The following is a 16,887-nucleotide window of genomic DNA, read 5'->3' as shown; positions in this document are numbered from 1 at the left end:
CTCCATGGGTCTGATGATGGAAAGACACTGCTTCAGCTACACCAAGCTACTTGCTTACCAGAGGGTGTGTGTGTGTGTGTGTGTGTGTGTGTGTGTGTGTGTGTTACCCCCAGGTTAGGACCACATATTTCTTACTATCAACATGGTCAGCTGGACGTGGGAAGACATGACTGAAGTTAATCTCACTTTTTGTGTTTAAATACTCATTTTTGGCTTAGTTACAATGCCTTTTTGCAGGAGTGGAAACCATGTCATTATCCCATTTAAATAAATACAAGATTACCTGATTCTATGCTGCTTTATAATTAAGAGAGTTCTTTGCAATCCTCTTTTCGTTATGAAAGAATATAAATACTTCCTTTGCCTTCTGAGGAAAGGAAGACATACATGTTCTTTTAATCTGAGTGTTTTGCTTATATTAGAATTTCATACTCTGTGTTTTCACACAACTTTTACTGATTGCTAACTTAATAATGACAAATTCAGTGCACAGAAAACATCAGAGATGTTCCAAGGCATAAACTTAAAAATATGATGGTACTTCATGAAATAAATGTGGAAGGGGAGATAGAATTGAGGCGTAAAATAGTACTTGCAGTTGTTCAGTTGTGTTGTTTTCTACAAATCATGGAAACACTGAGGTGGAAGGATCCATTTAAAGTTATCATATAAAAAAATGAAATGGACTAAAACAAAAATCAGGGTCTTAGATACAGAGAACAGACTGGTGATTGCCAAAGGTGGGGCATGGGAGGCGGGAAAAATGGGTGAAAGGGTTCAAAAAGTACGAACTTGGTTATAAATAAGTCACGGGGATATAATACACAGCACGGTCACTATCATTAATAATACTGAATTGCATATTTGAAAGTTGTGAAGAGGGTAGATCTTACAGTCCTTATCACAAGAAAAAAAAATTTTTATAACTATGTATGGCGATGGATGTTACCTAGACTTACTGTGTTGATCATTTCTCAATATGTATTAATATTGAATCAAAATCTCTCCATATAGGGGCGCCTGGGTGGCTCAGTGGGTTAAAGCCTCTGCCTTCAGCTCAGGTCATGATCCCAGAGTCCTGGGATCGAGCCCCACATCGGGCTCTCTGCTCTGCAGGGAGCCTGCTTCCTCCTCTCTCTCTGCCTGCCTCTCTGCCTAGTTGTGATTTCTCTCTGTCAAATAAATAAAAAGTATTTAAAAAAAAAAAAAAGACACCTCATTAACATAACAAAGGCACCTTTATCACTAAAAAAAAAAAAAAAAATCTCTCCATATAAAGTTACTTTTACATCTAGCTACATGTCACACATGACCTCTTCTAAATAGTGTGCTAACAAAGTAATCCTTAAGGAGTTGACCAGAAAAGAGATTCCATGACTTTTGGGTAGTTTGTTTTCCTTATTAAATGTGGAAGAGATGTTCATTGTGCCCTGAAAAATAAACTCACATATACTTCAAAATAGCAGCAAATCATGTACTTGCTTTATTTCTATCTATTCCTTTGTCTCTGCCTTTTTCTCTCTCAATCTTAGATACATATAGAAATATATAGATTGCCCTGTCCTCTATGTCCAAATAAATATATTTGTCTAATATACTGCTTCTTTAATCTTTAGAATTATATCTAGATTTCTGGTCTTTTAAAAATTATTTTCATTGTTTTCTTTGTATTTCCAATTTTTCATGGTCTACTCAAGTCTTAGGGCTGAAAGCAAGCAGATTATTTTGACAGAGTAATGTTATATATTATTATTGCTTTCTATTGTGAATAACTATAGATAAACCTTTACATTTATGTCACTTTATTGAATGACTTTGAGGTACTAATTTGCTTCTCTGGATCTCTGTTTTCCTCATTATAATTAGAGTTACTGTAAGAATTAAATTAGAATATGTAACTAACGGTCTTGGCCAGCTGGTGGGGCTTACTAGTGTCTAGTTTCTTCCTGCTCTGGTAACTGTATACATTTGCACTTGTTCTTTTAGACCATCATTCTCTTGAGTTTTAACTGTATCTGCATTGTGTTTAGATCATTCTGTTTTGCATTTGTTGAAAAGAAAGTCTATGTATAAAAGAAAAAGAAAGTAAAGACACCAACCTTGAAGGGCCCGTGTCTTGTCATGGAGGGATCAGGCAGAGCAGAAGGAATCTCAGTCTTCATTGTGGAAAACGTGTTGCTTCTGGCACCTGTAAATCAAACAATTATCTTCTTTTGTTTATCAGTTATCCCCCCCACTTAAAAATGATCTCAGACTGTGCTGTTGAACAAGTATTAAGCCATATAATCTCTGATTCAGAACAAGTATTAAGCCATATAATCTCTGATTCAGAGTTATTTGTAGACCCAGTGCAAGAGTCTGAATATACTCAGTATTCAGAGTCTGAATATTTTCAGTATTTTCTGCAGGAGTGCAGAAAAAACTGAATTACCAATAACAAGAAGGAGAGATCCTTAACATTTACTTTTCTTAATTGTTAGTTGCGTTGAAGCTTGTCAGTTGAGTGTGTTTTTTCATGCTCTTCCTTGGTTTTTGATAGTTAAGATGCATTGATCTTGCTGTTTTTATTCTTCAAACTTTCTATAAATTGGAGGATCAGGGGATATATTTGGAATTTACCTACAGGGGCTTCATTTTTTCCTGGGGTTGATTTGGAATGTCAGAATCAAACCATCCACTTTCCTTCACTCAACGCCCACTCTAACCCAGTTTCTGTTCCTCATACACCAGATCCCAGTTGAATTGTACGGATTAAAGAATAAGGAAGGTCAGCCAAGGCAAGATTTGAAGTTCCAAAGGGACTTTTTGTGGCATCCCTTTAAAGGAAGACATAAAAATAACAGACATTTATTGGGAGACAAATCCAGGCTGCTGGGGCTGACAGCTGTCCTCAGATCCACAGTACATTTTTCATCATGTTAGTCTGGAAACCTTACCTTCTCTTTACTCCAGCTTTTGTCTCTGAGGCATCATTGCATGTCAGAACTTGCCTGAAAGGTCATTCCAAACTACCAAACAAGTAATAAATGACTTAAAGCATCTTGTTAATACAAGACTGCTCTGACCTCGTCCAGCACTATTTCCACCTGAAGAAGAGATCCTGAGTCCCCAGGTACTTCCTTCCTGCCTGGGAGGATGGACAAAAGTTATCAGCTAGAAAAAAATACAGAATACTGGTAAAAATACATATGTAAGTCAGTTTCTTCTTATATTTCTTAGTAACTATTAATTCTAGAGAGTAGTTCACCTTTCACTAAATGGTCAAGGAAGTACTCATGTTTGTTGCCAACGGTTTTATTATCCCAGTGTTATACTGTTAAAGTTTTAGCATATACTGTTTAAAATTTATAATACATCAAGTAAAAAGACAGTTTTAAACATTTTTCTTTTTTTTGCTTAAAACAATTTTTATTTTTGGTGAAAAAATACAGATACGTTTTTGCTTTGAATTTACTTTTACATGGCAATTCAATTTGAGGTCCTTCTAGACAAGATGAGTCTATTTTTATTTCAAAACACCTTTAATTTCAATTTTTCCCTTATAGAGCCATTACTACAGTGACATAGTTTCCTCTGTAGTTTGGCAGCGCAGCAAAATTCCTATTTCATCATAAGTTGGGTTTTAAGAGGCAACACCAAAATTCTTTGAGGATCCTGAAGACACTTTTGAACTTGAAATAAGGATTATGATTATTAATTTAATTCTCATGCATCACAGAGGCACGAATCAACCATGTGTGATCTAGACTCCAGGACAAGCTTCCATTGAGAAGAGGCCCCAGTGATAATAGCAAGGCAGCTTCTTCAGGACGGCTGCTCCACAGGGTTTAAGTCCCCTCACCTCAAGATGGGCACACTGCAGGTGTTGTTGAAACAAAAGGATTATCTTGAAAGAACAGATTGCCTGCTCTTCTTGGCCATCCTAGCACATACCTTCCTGGTAGTCATGGCACCAGGTAGAGGGAAGGATGTTAGATGTAGGGACATTTAGGAGGTCTCTTCCCCCCCAGGGAGGCTTAGGACTGTATCCTTCTGTGTTAAAAGACACTTTATTACTTTGCATTCCATCTGGAAAAACAAATAGATTTTGAATATGGCAACAAAACAGGGAGAAGTCTTTTATATACAATTAGAGATAGTGGAGCTGGACAATGACCTTGTAAAGACTCAGCTAAGACAAGAATGTTGATAAGAAGGTAGGGTGTTCTGTAGGGACTAAAGGCTGAAGGTGAATGACCTGAAATGATTTGAAGAGGGGCACTGCTATCATGGCTACACGTATGAAGTAATAAATTCAAAATCTTCATTGTTATGCTAGAGAATTAAGTTGTTGTAGCTGTTTCAAAGGAGTGAAGCTTAATAAAATAGAGGTTACTGAGAATCCCTTTCCATCTCCCTTTTTTGACTTGAAACGGGGCTTATAATACATATTCAAAAATTTCACCATATGTTAATCTAGTCAGAGGCCTCTTTTTCTTATGAGAAAAACCATGTTTTGTATTCTCACAAAGTCTGTAGACATTGTTAACATAATAAACATCACTATATATCATATGCAAATTACATCTACTCACTGACATTTAAAAAATAGAGAGTAATTTTCAAGAACTATTAACACAGGATTTGTAATGAGAAATGTATACGAAGGAGCTCAAAGTAAGATATTTTCTTTGGATAGATCCTTTCAAAGTAATCTAGAAAAACACAAAATATTATTTACACCATACTAAACTTTCCTAAATGCTCTATGGTATTTTCTTATCAAACTGTATTTTGAGAATGGAGGGATATAGATATAGCAAGTTTAATGCATAAGCCAGTAGCCCTTAGCTTGAGCAAAAGATGCACTTAGGGTCTCCCAACACCGAGAAGATGACAACTCAGCTGCAACTATTTCCCTTTTCCAAGCAGCTCAAAATGCTTTAGCAAAGACCTTATGACTCTTACATCATTATTAGTGACATAAGAAAAGGTGACAGAGACAAGAACTGGGGCTCTTGACTCCAAGTGCTTAATCCAATTAAACACGCTGCATTTTATTTAAAGTGACAAATACATTTCTTTGGTACTGCAAAAATAGAAGTTTAAAAGTTGTTAATTATCAATTGGAATTTTCCCACGGAATATGATCTTAAGATTTTTTGAGAAACATCCAGATTTACTACCACTTGAATGGTATTTGAGAAGTGAGAGTGACAACATGACCCAGTTTGGGGATATTAACTAGAAAATTTAAACTGATCAAGCTTGGTTTAGGAGAGTCCAAAATAAGTGCCCAATTAGACTAATACTGTGAGCTTTGCTATGCTCCTTTGAACAATTTGGTCCAAGTAATATATTCAGCCAATATGTTATTCCAGTTCATTCTGGTCATATCAGACGGGAACAAGGGTCTTCTATACAGATCATATTACGTGACCCCCTTATCTCCATCGGAGTCTGTAGGTTGCCAGGAACATTGGAAATGGGACCAATCACCCTTTCTGTCACTATTACATTTTGTGTGAAAAGTGGCTCAGAGACTGTAGTGGAAGGTTGCATAAGAGAACCAGAGGCAGAGTAAGTCTCTGTTACCAAATAGCTACCATGCTGCAAAGGGTCAGGGATGGAAACAGCTGGCTGCAGAACAGAGCCGGAAGCAGACAAAGCAGAAGTTTCTTGACTGCCTGACAAAGTCTGGCCCCTAGCAGATTCTGGCTGTTGGACTCCTAGGGAATAGCCACAGGATTCCATCCCCAAATGGCTGTCTTTGGAAGGTGGCTGAAATTGTTGGGCTTCTTCATCGATCCCGAGGCTTATCTCTGCAAGCTTTTTAAATTTGGGGCCGAGCGAGTCCAGGAAGCTGTCATCCAGCTCATCGGCAATAAAACTGCAACAACCCAAGGAGCCCACGGGAGAACCGGGGGCACCCATTCCTTCATTATCATAGATCAGCAAGCAGTCATTTGCTTCCTGGGCATCGTCTTCCTCTGCACAGGCAAATGCTTTCTAAAGAGGGAGAAAAGTGGAAAAAATGAATTTTCAAAGAGTCTCAGCTGAAGAATGCAATACTGTTCATAGAACTCAAGGATTGATCATGAATGCATAATTTAGGTAATCCATAGAAGCAAAGCCATACTCTGGGTATCAGCAATCTTGTAAGAGAAATTATCTGGTGTTTGGAGAACAGTGTAGCTGTTATTCCTTCGGAATTGAGTCTGGCCTAGGCTCACGTTTTAAGTCTGGGTTTTGAAGGCACTGGCATGGATTTGGACCTACAAAACCAACATGTTCAAAGCCTGGAGGTTATTTACTGGGCCCAGTGTGGGGGTCCCTGTATGTGCTTCTGTAAAGGCATGTCTTTGTGTTTCGGGGTGGGGAGAGGCATCCCACTTGCACCATCTAAGCCAGCTCTCAGCCAGACTGGGGCCTTGGCCTAGATTTCCCGACCCATGCGGGAGCCTGACCCATAATGAGGGCCCACACCACATCTCAGAATATCCCAAGAGACCCATCCCAAACAAGCTCTCCCTGCCAGTCAGTGTGAGACTCCACCTTCTCAGCAACAGTTCTGATCCCAGAATTTACCAGGTCTGATACCAAAACTCCGTATGAAATCTCTTCTACTGATGCACCAACCAAGAGGCAAGACCTGCCTGTTAAAGTCCTCTCTGTTCTTGAACCTGTTTTCCTTTCAGTTCTATGCTTCCTGAAACTTCATCTCACCTTTGATCACATCTATTTTTTCCCACTTTTATTTCTGGGTCATTAATTCAATGGTTCTTCAGCATTTTGGGGCATGGACTCTTTTGAAAATGTGGAGTACTATAACCCTGTCTCAGAAAAATATGCACATTTGACATACTTTATGGTACAGGAAACACAAAAGAGGCTGCTTTGTATTTCTGCAGAGGATGCTGCTGATCCTGACACACAAAAGGTTTTGCTTTCCACTGTTATTCCAGTCAGAGGGAGGAGGCTCCCCTTGTTACATTCTCTCCCTTTGTGTCTATCTACCATTTTTCCTTTTGACTAATGGCCCAATTTTGGCCATCACTTTAGGTTATCTGCATTATTTTGGCAGAGAATCCTATTTTTTTTCTTACATTTTAACAAGCTGTAAGTACAACAACAACGAATTGCAAAGAAAAAAAGATCTCTAATGTACATAAGATAACAAAACCACAGAGTTTTCTACCACATTACCTGAGAAAAGTAGGAGTCCAGGAAATTCATGTTTACTGCTCCTTCACCATAGTCTTTATTGGTTCCTCCAGTAGAATGCCTTGTTCTCATTGTTCCAGACTGTCCTGCAGAACCAATGCCAAGTCCAGTGGCTCCTCCAAATCCTCCAGCGGCTCCAGATCCTGTAGCTGCTCCAAGTTTGGTTGTCAGCTCCATTCCCGAGGTTCCTTCCACCACTGTCCCTCCAGCGTATGTATTCGTACAAACTTCTAAAAACAAGGAAGAAAATTCTGAAGCATCTTATGCTGTAATTTTTTTTTTTTTTTACTGTTTTTTGATATCAGTAGGCAAACACCCAGTAAGGCAAATAAGTAGGAGAGATTACAATTATATGACTAGAGGTGATAAGAACATTCTAGGGTCTGTTATGAGAGTAACAGAGGAGGTGAGTCTGTACAGAGGATCTTAGCAGATAGAATAGCTCTGGAAACATACTAATTAAAAAATATACACAGGAAATATATTTTCAGTGACAACAGCCAGAAATAGAAAAGTAAAAACAGAATATTCAGCACACAGCCATGGAAAACTTGTAACCCAATGCTTATTTGTTTTCAGGAAAAAGAAGAAATTAAAATTAAGCTATCATTGCTTTCAATATGGAAACCAAAGAGGAAACATCCATAATGTAATCATGCAAATTAGCAGATGCTAATTTAGTGTCTTGGTGTCTGAAGACAATTTAAAGAGTTATGACTATTCTCCTTATTACCTTTACATTACACTTTCATGGAAAGTTAATTTTTTTTAGAGAATTCTGAGTATAGTTTTTGCTCTGTAATTATAATCGGAGAAGCAGGTGAGGATTGGGGTAGCTGATAAAGGCAGACATTTTGCGGTGATCTCATGCAGATTTTGTAGGCTAGACATTTAAAAACAATCTATTGCTAAGTATGGGGTTAAGATAAACTTTAATATTAGGCATTAGGCCATATTGTTCCTGTAGTTTATGCCTTAATTGTGGCACTGAGACAAGATGGATAAAATAGTTATTTGGTAAACCAAAGAAATAAATAAGTTCACCTATATGAGAATATAAATGATCTTGTCCCATTATGACTGAATATAAAATTGATACTCAAACTCAAATCAGGGTATGGTTAGTTTTGGGATGGGAAGAAGGGCAATAAGATCGAGAATGTGCACATATGAGGTTTAACTGCAAATATTACCAATGGTAAAAATAGTCAAAGTTGAGCACACAGTATTTGGTTTATTTTCCTTTACATTTTTTTTTCTACATGTGTGAAATCTTTTCTAATTAAAAAATTAGTAAGTGACTAATTTATAGTGAGAGCTATACTTCAGTTTATTAAAGTTTGGAAAATGTATAACAAATCTTTGGATGTTAAAAATGGTGGCATCAGTGGACAATGAATTTCAATGAACTTACTGAAACCCAAGCTTGGCCCTGGAATTGACGAATACACTAATAGTAAATCATTTCATTGAAACCCTATTTTAGTGGTAACCTCTCCCAGCGCGTGTATATATGTATGCAAATTATTAAAAAAATGATTCGGGACACTTTTTATTTTTCATTATTTCTTGTTTAACCCAGTATTGCCTTCAAAAATCCATTTGATGTTTACTTACCAGAATTTTCTATGAAATCAGCTCCGTTGGCAGTGATCGGTGGCACACAAATATTTGTGATTTCCTGCAAACCATGTTAAAGAAATAAATAAATTTACAAATGAACCAGTTTCATGGTACTATGGGTGAAATGTGGCTCTTTGCAAAAGGTGACTTTAGAAGAAGGCCACATTCTTACAGGAGTAACCATTTTTATGATTGGACATCTGAAGAGCTGTGATTCTAAAAGGCTCCATTTATTTCAGCCCTCACAAAGGTCTTTAAAGGTCAAGAAGTGTCTTATTTTTATACCCTATCACCCCCTTTCCTATCTGAATATAAATCTAAGATTGTTCTATGTGATTGAAAGAAATGTTTTAGAAACTAAGTCCTCACCTTGTCTTCAGGATGGGCTCCTTCAATTCCCCACGGATGAATTGTTCCTTCCGAACCATCGGGAACTGGGATAAATCCTCCTGTCACTCCCCGCATAGGACCCATCCCACAGTCACAGGTCAGCAGCAGAAGGGGAGCCACTAGTTTTAAAGGAAAACAAAATATCGGAACATTTGAATCATTTGGAAACCATGCGACATGACAATTATCTGAAACGTTATGAAGAAAATACAGTATTTCAGGACTCATGGAAAATCTAATAGAAAGCAAAACTAGTTTCTACAAAATAAAATGTAAATTAAGCATCCTAAAATTTCATATGATTGTGAAACTGGAGGATACAGATCTGATCATTCTTGCGATATGTATATTTTCTTAAAATAGTCACTGTTTGGGGCGCTTAGGTGGCTCTTGGTTAAGCAGCTGCCTTCCGCTCAGGTCAGGATCCCGGAGTCCCAGGATCAAGTCCCACATGGGGAGTTTAATGTATGATAAAGATGGTCATTCAGTTCTTCAATCCTTTTCTGTTTATATATATATATATATATATAATATAAATATATAAAAAATATATATTATATATATATGTAAATGTATATTTATTTGAACATTTTGAGCAATGTATATTATGTCAGGGGAATACACACCTGGATGGTCAGGATTTTAGGTGGGGAGGATAATGTTCCTGTAATCTGGACTCTAGTCATCTCTTAGTAAACAGCAATTAACCCTAAACTCCCTCGGCAATAGAGTGATGAGCTAATACCATTGCACTCTTAATCGTGACTTGAGAATCCCTAGCTTGGAGGGGCTTTCTTGTCTGAGTAATTTTCATTCTTCTGTGCATATCTGCAAGATCTGTCACATCTCAGCAATAAAGTTTAACATCTTTCTTATGCTAATGCATCAAGAAGAAAATACTAAACTCTCCCTTGAAAGGAAGTTCTGGAAAGCTAGGTGGTTTAGTGACCTCACCCCAACCTCTGGCTAATCAGGGTCTATTGAATCCTCATGTTTGAATTCTGTCCACCCAGAGATAGTTTAGTTAGAGGTTGTAGGGTTTGAATTTTGGCTCCACCTCTCATCTGCTGGGTAAGTTATATCATCCTTTCTTGCCTCTAGTAATTCATCCAGATAATGGGAGAATAAATATTATCTACATCACCAGCTGTTGTGAGGATTCAGTGAGTTAGTAGTAAAAGTAAAGGACAGTAGTGAGTGGTATGAGGATTTGCTAGTATTGTCTGGAAGGGCTATATCAGTTATGCAAATTAGGTTGTTCCTATATTATAAATAAAATAGGTTGGATATAATTGATGTATTTTCTTAAAATTTATATAGTGTTCATATAAATGATACTTCTGCATGCTTTTTTAATTTATTGCCATTCTCAATTCTATGACTTTGTTAAGTGTGTGGGAAGAATTGAATGTTACTCCTTGACAAATTAGTTTTTAAGGTGATGGATGTACACCTGTATGGTGAGTATTTTTAGATGGGCATAAATCATCTTTTAGAGATCTTGCTATCATTGTTATCTACCATATATATTTGGTTTTTATATATGTATCCAGGGAAACTTTTTCAAAGTCTTGAGTGTATTTCTGCAGACTAAAAAAATGTATGTTTTGTCATGCACAAAAATCAAAACCTGGCATTTTTTCAAATGGTAGGAGCACAGGAAGCAAATATGATTGTGGGATTAACATGGTGTACTTTCTCTGATTACTGTCCTGAGCCACAATTCCAAATGTACAATGGCTTGCCTCAGGTTATATCAACACCCTAAAAGTCAGTATTTCAAAATGAAACTCATCACTACTACCGTATGTATCTGTGCTGCCTCTAGTATTTGCAATTTCATTTAATGGTTTAAGTGACAACTGAATTCAATGGTTCATCTGGATTTCTTAACCACTCTTCATATTTGTTAGTCTCCAAATCTTTGCCATGTAATGCCTTACACACTTATCCTTTCCTTTCCAGTCTCATGTCTAAATCTGGCTTCTATCATTTCTTTGAAACTAGTAGAAGAACCTCCTAACTGTTATTTCCTTTCTAATTTATGGTACACAGCTCAACCAATGTTATCTTTCTAAAACATAAATACGAACATGCTAGGCTTTTTTCTCATAGCAACTCTTTTATTTCATAGCTTAAAGCACAAACACTGTAACATATGTACGTAAGCCCTTTCAAATTGGTACCAGTGCATCTCCAGTTTCATCTCCTTGACTGTCCACAATCTCCCCATGCATTAGCCTCCCAAGGTGTGATTCCTAAAACATGCAAAGCGTTTCTGGCTTTGGCCCATGCTGTTACCCTTTGGGAACAAATTTCCCTCTTTTTGTGCTTTCTATATCCTCCTCACTTTCCAATGCTCAGATTGATGATTCACCTACTCCACAAAGCCTGCATAATACCCCTTTGTATTCATTTCTGTTATAGTTACATCATAGTATCGTTTTTTTCCCATAGAGTTAGACATGCATAAACCTGTGAACTACATGAAAACCAGAATCAAGTTCCCTTTCCAGCTGGCTGCTTGTGTTAAGACTCACATCAACGTACTTGAAAAATCTTTGGTTTTGATATTGATTAATATGATATTGAAAAACTGAAAGGTGAGTCAATTTCAGCTCTGAAATGAAACAATGCAAGTTAATTGCAGAATAGTAAACACTTTTGGGGAAGGCAGAAGAAGAATATATGGCATGTGTGGGGGCTACTAGATGTATGAATAGCAACTTCTTTCTTTTTCTTTCTTTTTTGTAAAAAGAGATCTGAACAGATATGGCGAATATGAAGATCTGTTAAATTTGAATGATGGTTGGTTATGAGTGCTTGTCATGTAATTTTCTGCACCTTGTGGTTTAAAAATACTGCCCAAATTAAAAAAAAATTTAAGTGAAGGGGCTGGCATAGAATTGTTTATCATGAAGAAAAGCCTACAGTTCTATAATAAATTTGGGAAATGAATATGAATTTGTCAAGAACTTTTCTTATTTATATAAGAATTTGCCATGAATGTCCTTTAGAGACCTATTACATTAAAAATTCTATTTGATCACAAGATTTTGATTTAATTGAAGCATTTTAGAAACCTTTCCATTGAATAAACAAATTTTACTTTTATTGAAAAATAAAACGTTTGATTTGTAAAATAAAAAAATAAAGGGTGCCTGGGTGGCTTAGTGGATTAGAGCCTCTGCCTTTGGCTCAGGTTATGATCCCAGGGTCCTGGGATCGAGCCCTGCATCGGGCTCTCTGCTCATCAGGGAGCCTGCTTCCACCTCTCTCTCTCTGCCTGCCTCTCCCTACTTGTGATCTCTCTCTGTCAAATAAATAAACAAAATCTTTAAGAAAAAAAGATAAAAAAAACCCACATTCCCTAAATGTGTTTAATAAGCTTAATCTTATTAAGTGAAAGCCTTTAAGAGGGTGTATTTGTAATGGTAAACTATTTTCAGGAAGTGCTGGATTAAGCATAACTTTCAGAGCCTATGATGTATTAATAATGTTCACTATAAAGCTCAAAGCCCATATCCTTTACATTTTTCTCTAGATTTACTTGGCAATGGTTCTTTTTCTATTTTATGTCTACAGAGAAGACATCTTAGAAGATGCTGCATTGTGGGTAAAAGCATTATTTTGATGATGAACATTACCGGCGGTGTATAGAAAGTGTTCATGCTTAAATTTTTTTCTTGTTGATTCTTTTGGGCTGTTTTCTACCTGTCTAACACATATATGACTTGCCTTGTTGTATTATGAAGATAGATTATTGGCAAGTGACATATTAACTTTCAACATTTCCGGTTCTTCCTGACAATGTTACCCCCATCTTTGCCTGTGACACCATTAGGGCATGGTTGTACATTGCAAAGATGGTATTCACCATGCAGCGCGAAGACCTGATTCCCTATCAAAGACAGAAGTTAGCTTTGGCATACTCACATAGCAACAGCAAAAGACCAAGGAGTAGCAAGCCGATGGCAGCAGGCCCCAGCCTCCCTGATGTTCTGTTTCCACCTATTTTTGCAGGGTTCTTCTCCGAAGATCTACAGGTGTCCCTGTTGTCACACTGGCAGACTTCCAGAGTCAGGCTCTCTGGTGTCTCGCACTGTCTGTCCTGACTGTCGGTCACTGTGAGGGAGATGCTGTGCGATCCAGGAGATAGTGGCTGCTGGGCATTTAGGAGTGCGGAAGTAGCTGAAGACAAACAATCACACAAATCAGCAGCAGGACAGGCATCTTTTGCCCTTAAAACTACTTATTTTTATTAACAGACCCAGGGTTGCCTTAAACATCGTTGTCACAGATAGGGAGGCTGATAAGGTGAGGCTGGAGGAGTTCTGAGAGTGAGAAGTTGGGGTTCGGTTGGGTAAATAGGGCTGCACTTCCTTCATGTCCTTCTTTCTGCCCTACAGGGGCCTGTTATAGTTTCCCATGAGGACTCAGTTCTACCCCAGTTTTCCTCCCGAAAGGTGATGGGAGGCAGGTAATATTTCAATATCAAGCTCCCTCCCCTGGGACTTAACCAATCTCCTGTATGTCTGCACCAACCCCCTGAACGCTTGTGTGGCCGTCTGGACTTAAAGCTTTCCCTCTACGTCCATGTTTTTGTGCCTGACTTATTAGGACTGAGCTTCTACTTTGGCTTCCACTACCTCCACTGATTCTGATAGTTTTCATCCGTGTGCCCAAATGCCAGTTGTATAGGATGTTCTGAGGTGAGGGCCTGTGGCCTACCTGACTCATGAACATTGATTATTCTCCGTTCTCCGTTGCTATGCTGTCCCTTTTTAAGTGGGCTCCGTTAGCAGCTCTTGTAAGCTGCAGAGCTGTGTCAACTAAACCACTCTTAACCCCTTAACCCCTTTGATGTTATGTCTGATCCACTCAGTCTAACCACTGTTGCCTTGTCCAGTCTCACTCAAGCAGCTGTGTCCGGTGCTAGGTACTGTCTCTCTCTGATGTTTCTTTTGCAGGTTCTTCATTGGTTATGTGCTGGTAAACCCATTTGGAGCCAAAAGCTACATGAATACTTTGGAAATAGGGACTTCCACCTAGATCAGTAAGCCTTAGGAAAGAAGGCCATGGAGAACAAGAATGCTTTGGTGACTCTAGCAATGGTTGATACCTATGACTAGGGAACAATAGAGCACATTCATGGAGGGAATCAAGACTGGTTCAGCAAAGATCTAGAGAAAAGTGAGAAGATTCTTAAGTCCAATGGCTATTTCTAGGAGACACCTAGAAAACATAAAAAATGTAAAATTAGGACGATAAAAGTGAGAAGAAAAGGAAGGGTGGATGATGAGCTCTTTCTCACTGGTCAATAGGAATTTCAGTCTGCCATGCTCTCAAGATTCCTAACTAGTGACAGACTGAGTAACACTTCCTATGAGCCTTGACCGGGCGACTCCTCCTGTGCTTCACGTCTGTTCACAGTCTGCCCGGTTAGGAAAAGTTTGTATAGTTAGAAATTTAAACAGCTCTGCAAGAAAACTGATGGCTGACTCTATTCTTTTTATGGTGTGCTGTGGAGGCAGAAATAAGACATTAAAAATACAAAACAATTAGTTTGCACATAAAAAATATTAACTAGCATGAACATATCATATCATTCCTCTTCTCTTTTGAACAGAGAAGAAATTCATGAGGCTAGGACCACATCTTCATTGCAAAGAATTTTTTCAATTATTCTTGGAAAAGACTTGCTCCCAAATGAACTCTTTTATCCCTCTGAAAATATAAAGAAGCAGCAACTTTTTCATTTACAAAAGCAAGTTTACTATTACTCACCGTTGAGTGTTGTGATACTCCAGACAACTGGCAATTTTAGTGGTTGCTCCTCCAGAGAAAACGTGTAGGGGCCCGAATACTTATTGTCTAGTGCTCTAGCTGAGACAACTACAGAAGGTTGTGAACTACAAAGTGTTTTCTTTTCAAGGACGATTGTTGGACAATTTTCATTAAAACCAGGTACCTCAACATATATGGTGCCTGTAGATGTTTTACCTGTGTTTTCTGTAAGAATAACATTTTAGAGTTAAGGAAATATACAGAATACATTGTACCCCCAAAACCTTTTTTTTTTTTTAAAGATTTTATTTATTTATTTGACAGAGAGAGAGATCACAAGTAGGCAGAGAGGCAGGCAGAGAGAGAGGAGGAAGCAGGCTCCCTGCAGAGCAGAGAGCCCGATGCGGGGCTCGATCCCAGGACCCTGAGATCATGACCTGAGCCAAAGGCAGCGGCTTAATCCACTGAGCCACCCAGGCGCCCCCCCCCAAAACCTTTTAAATGCCACTTGCATGCAGACAACTTAGTATGTCTTCTCATGAGAAATTATATTTGTTATTTTTACAAGTGAAAAGATGTCATTTAGTTCCTACATCTTGTAAAAAGCAAGCTTAAATTTATTAACTTGGCTGGTGTCTCTATTAGCGTAGGCTATTAATTTAATACGCTTGGAACCAAGACCTGTAAGGTGACAAATTCACTGATTACAAATGAAATCAACATAAAAACAAGTTTTCTTAAATGTATCCTACTGCATGAACCCAGCACTGTGTGGAAGATTTTTGTTCCTGAGGCTTGAGCCGAAGTATTTGGAATAAACAATGATTTATTTTTACTATCCAAGATACAAAAGTTTATTGAAGAAAATTTTTTCAGTGTTGACAATTAAAAACAGTAAAGCAATAAAGATTTCTCTGTTGTAGAATTATGAATAATTTCTGTTATTTCCCTTAGTACTTTTCACTCTTTCCTCAGGTGATATGATTTTTGGTGTTTATTCTTTTGTTTTATTTTCTTATGTTTGCTTATTGCCTGAGCATTGGCAGGCACCCCATTTTGAAATATTTCTCTTACCGTCTATGGCCAGAACCTCAGCTGTGATTGTCCTGTTAACTATGAATGTATAATCCCGATCGATGTTTTTGACAAATTTGATCTGAGCAGTTTTTGAATCAATGAATAGTAAACCACCATCATTATGTCCCATGATATACCTGTTTATGACAGAAAAAAAATAGAGTTTTTTTTTCAAATATGGAATGTTTACCTACTTAATGAAAATAGCTGATTTTATGTTTAATGTATTTATACTTAATTTTAGACATGGAAATATACAGTGGCAGAAAATCAGCATATTAGCATGGACGAGCAGTATTTCATAATCCCTAAGTATTAGCCTGATTTTTCAGTTTTCTACTCTGTGCAATAAAATAATTTCTTTCTTGCTCTTACAGCATCTACTTTGCCTGGTGTTCTTATATTTGGGGCATATTCGTTTTGTATGTGCTGTTTTATCTGATTGCACCATGGTCTTCTGGTGAACTACTCTTTTTATTTTTATTTATGTATTTACTAAAAGATTTTTATTTATTTATTTGACAGACAGAGATCACAAGTAGGCAGAGAGGCAGGCAGAGAGAGATGGAGAAGTAGGCTCCCCGCTGAGCAGAGAGCCTGATGCAGGACTCGATCCCAGGACCCTGGGATCATGACCTGAGCTGAAGGCAGAGGCTTTAACCCAATGAGCCACCCAGGTGCCCAGAACTACTCTTTTAAACTCAACTGAAAGTTTCTGTAAGATCTTTTCCTGATTCTTCTCCATAGGCTAAGGCATTCTTCTCTTAGTTCCCACTTTAACTTATGCTTATGTTTTCTTTGCTCATA

At 37.8% G+C, this 16,887-nt stretch overlaps 1 protein-coding gene across 1 annotated transcript in view; it reads right to left on the bottom strand.

Moving 5' to 3' along the window:
* Positions 1-5,370: 5,370 nt before the first annotated feature.
* The window catches only part of DSG3 (desmoglein 3), a 37,682-nt gene continuing 26,165 nt past the window's right edge, over positions 5,371-16,887 (bottom strand). Inside the window, exons 11-17 of the mRNA XM_046024356.1 lie at positions 16,078-16,217; positions 15,004-15,228; positions 13,153-13,407; positions 9,196-9,335; positions 8,821-8,884; positions 7,186-7,433; positions 5,371-5,988 (exon numbers count right to left, since the gene is read on the bottom strand). Coding sequence (XP_045880312.1) covers positions 5,371-5,988; positions 7,186-7,433; positions 8,821-8,884; positions 9,196-9,335; positions 13,153-13,407; positions 15,004-15,228; positions 16,078-16,217 — 1,690 coding nt within the window. The remainder of the gene's footprint in view (positions 5,989-7,185; positions 7,434-8,820; positions 8,885-9,195; positions 9,336-13,152; positions 13,408-15,003; positions 15,229-16,077; positions 16,218-16,887) is intronic.

Source organism: Meles meles, chromosome 12 (assembly GCF_922984935.1).
Source record: "Meles meles chromosome 12, mMelMel3.1 paternal haplotype, whole genome shotgun sequence".
Taxonomy (NCBI): Eukaryota; Metazoa; Chordata; class Mammalia; order Carnivora; family Mustelidae; genus Meles; species Meles meles.
This window is presented reverse-complemented; position numbering and strand designations above follow the sequence as displayed.